At 34.4% G+C, this 1,460-nt stretch overlaps 1 protein-coding gene across 1 annotated transcript; it reads left to right on the forward strand.

Moving 5' to 3' along the window:
* Positions 1-318: 318 nt before the first annotated feature.
* Positions 319-1,450, forward strand: LOC109592795 (neurotrypsin-like). Its single transcript, XM_020008156.1, has 3 exons — positions 319-651; positions 1,092-1,259; positions 1,332-1,450. Exons 1-3 carry the CDS (start codon positions 348-350, stop codon positions 1,388-1,390), a joined length of 531 nt encoding a protein of 176 aa, XP_019863715.1. The 5' UTR covers positions 319-347; the 3' UTR covers positions 1,391-1,450.
* The last annotated feature ends 10 nt before the right edge of the window (positions 1,451-1,460 follow it).

Consider the following 1,460-nt stretch of genomic DNA (forward strand, 5'->3'; position numbering starts at 1 on the left):
TTTCTGATCGTATAAATGTTTTTATGTTTCTAGAAAGTTTAAGCAGATTTTGATCAAAATTGGATTTTTAAACAAATTTTAAAGTCCAAGTGTTGCATTGTGGTGCTTGTCAGCTCATGGGGCATGCTGTTTAGCTTACTTATAATGCATTGTGGCTGGGAAACCCTCCAATTGATGTTTGTACATTTTTATGGTCAGTCTATCAATAGATAAAAGTCCTTGTAGTACTTAAAGGTACATGCATATGTGTGCATTACTTTTAATTTATTGTCATGTGATGTTGTTGCTGTATATTTACATATGTCATGTCATCCTATATCAATCATGAGTGAGGTCATATTGCATTCATGAATGTGGCAAGTGTGAAATTACAAGAGTACATATGTAACCTTTTCATCATTGACAATGATAACATCTACACCTTGAATTGTTATGCCTCAAAATTATTGCTAACCAATTCCATATTAATGATCTTACTTCAATTGGTAGGTCAATGTAGTCAGGATGCACTTTGTCTTGTCAATAAAGTTTCATATCATGAAGGTCGCCTTGAGATATGCTATGGTAATAGCTGGGGAACAGTCTGTGATGATGGCTGGTCTAATGCTAATGCTCAAGTTGTATGCAGACAGCTTGGATACCCTACTACTGGTAAGCTGGGGGGCTATAACATAAATTTTAATGACAATACGCTATTATCAATGTAAATAATTGTTACTTTCATTAGCTGGGAGGACATTTCTGAATGCATTTGTATTTGAAGTACTTAGTGACATTGAAGAGGAAACCACTAGTGGCTTATTGTGTTTAGATTAAAAATACCATATAACTAGAAATATTAGCAGTAGTATAATTGATATTGGCGGATTAGTAGTTACTCACTAAGAGTCACTATCAATATAAAATATACCTTTTGCTTCATTCTGAACATGTTTGTGACTGCTCTGCCGATTCCAAATTTTTGACTCCTGCCAATGCTTCCAGCCAATTTAATGAGAGTTTTACTAACGTGTATCAAATAAATGTAATCCTTCAAAGCTTCACATTCTAATTTATAAAAAAAGTATTATTATTTCATTTTCTAATTTTAGGTGCTTATTATCGTGGTGAAGCCTACTTTGGACAAGGGACTGGTAGTATAGTATTAGATGATGTTAGTTGTGTTGGTAATGAAACATCTTTATACCAGCAATGCAGTCATGGATCTCCTCTGTCACACAATTGTACTCATAGTGAAGATGTTGGAGTGGTTTGTCCTGATATGCATTAATGAATTTATAATTGCTAATGCTGCATGCACACTTATTGTTATTCTTTTTTATTTATTGCAGGAGCACATTGTATTGATGGAGCAATTTGTCTTGTTGGAGAATCCAACAGTTCAGAGTGACGTGTTGAAGTATACCGTAGTGGATCATGGGGTACTGTTTGCGATGATTCATGGGACTATAGGGATGCTA

This window comes from Amphimedon queenslandica, unplaced genomic scaffold, assembly GCF_000090795.2.
Source record: "Amphimedon queenslandica unplaced genomic scaffold, v1.1 AMPQUscaffold_3915_Cont24096, whole genome shotgun sequence".
Taxonomy (NCBI): Eukaryota; Metazoa; Porifera; class Demospongiae; order Haplosclerida; family Niphatidae; genus Amphimedon; species Amphimedon queenslandica.

Bases quoted from the DNA above. Each gene is read 5' to 3' on its own strand.
- LOC109592795 (XM_020008156.1), top strand. From the start codon at position 348: ATGAATGTGGCAAGTGTGAAATTACAAGAGTACATATGTAACCTTTTC. The intron at 652-1,091 runs GTAAGCTGGGGG...TTCTAATTTTAG, and splicing joins GCTTGGATACCCTACTACTG to GTGCTTATTATCGTGGTGAA. The intron at 1,260-1,331 runs ATATGCATTAAT...TATTTATTGCAG, and splicing joins TGTTGGAGTGGTTTGTCCTG to GAGCACATTGTATTGATGGA.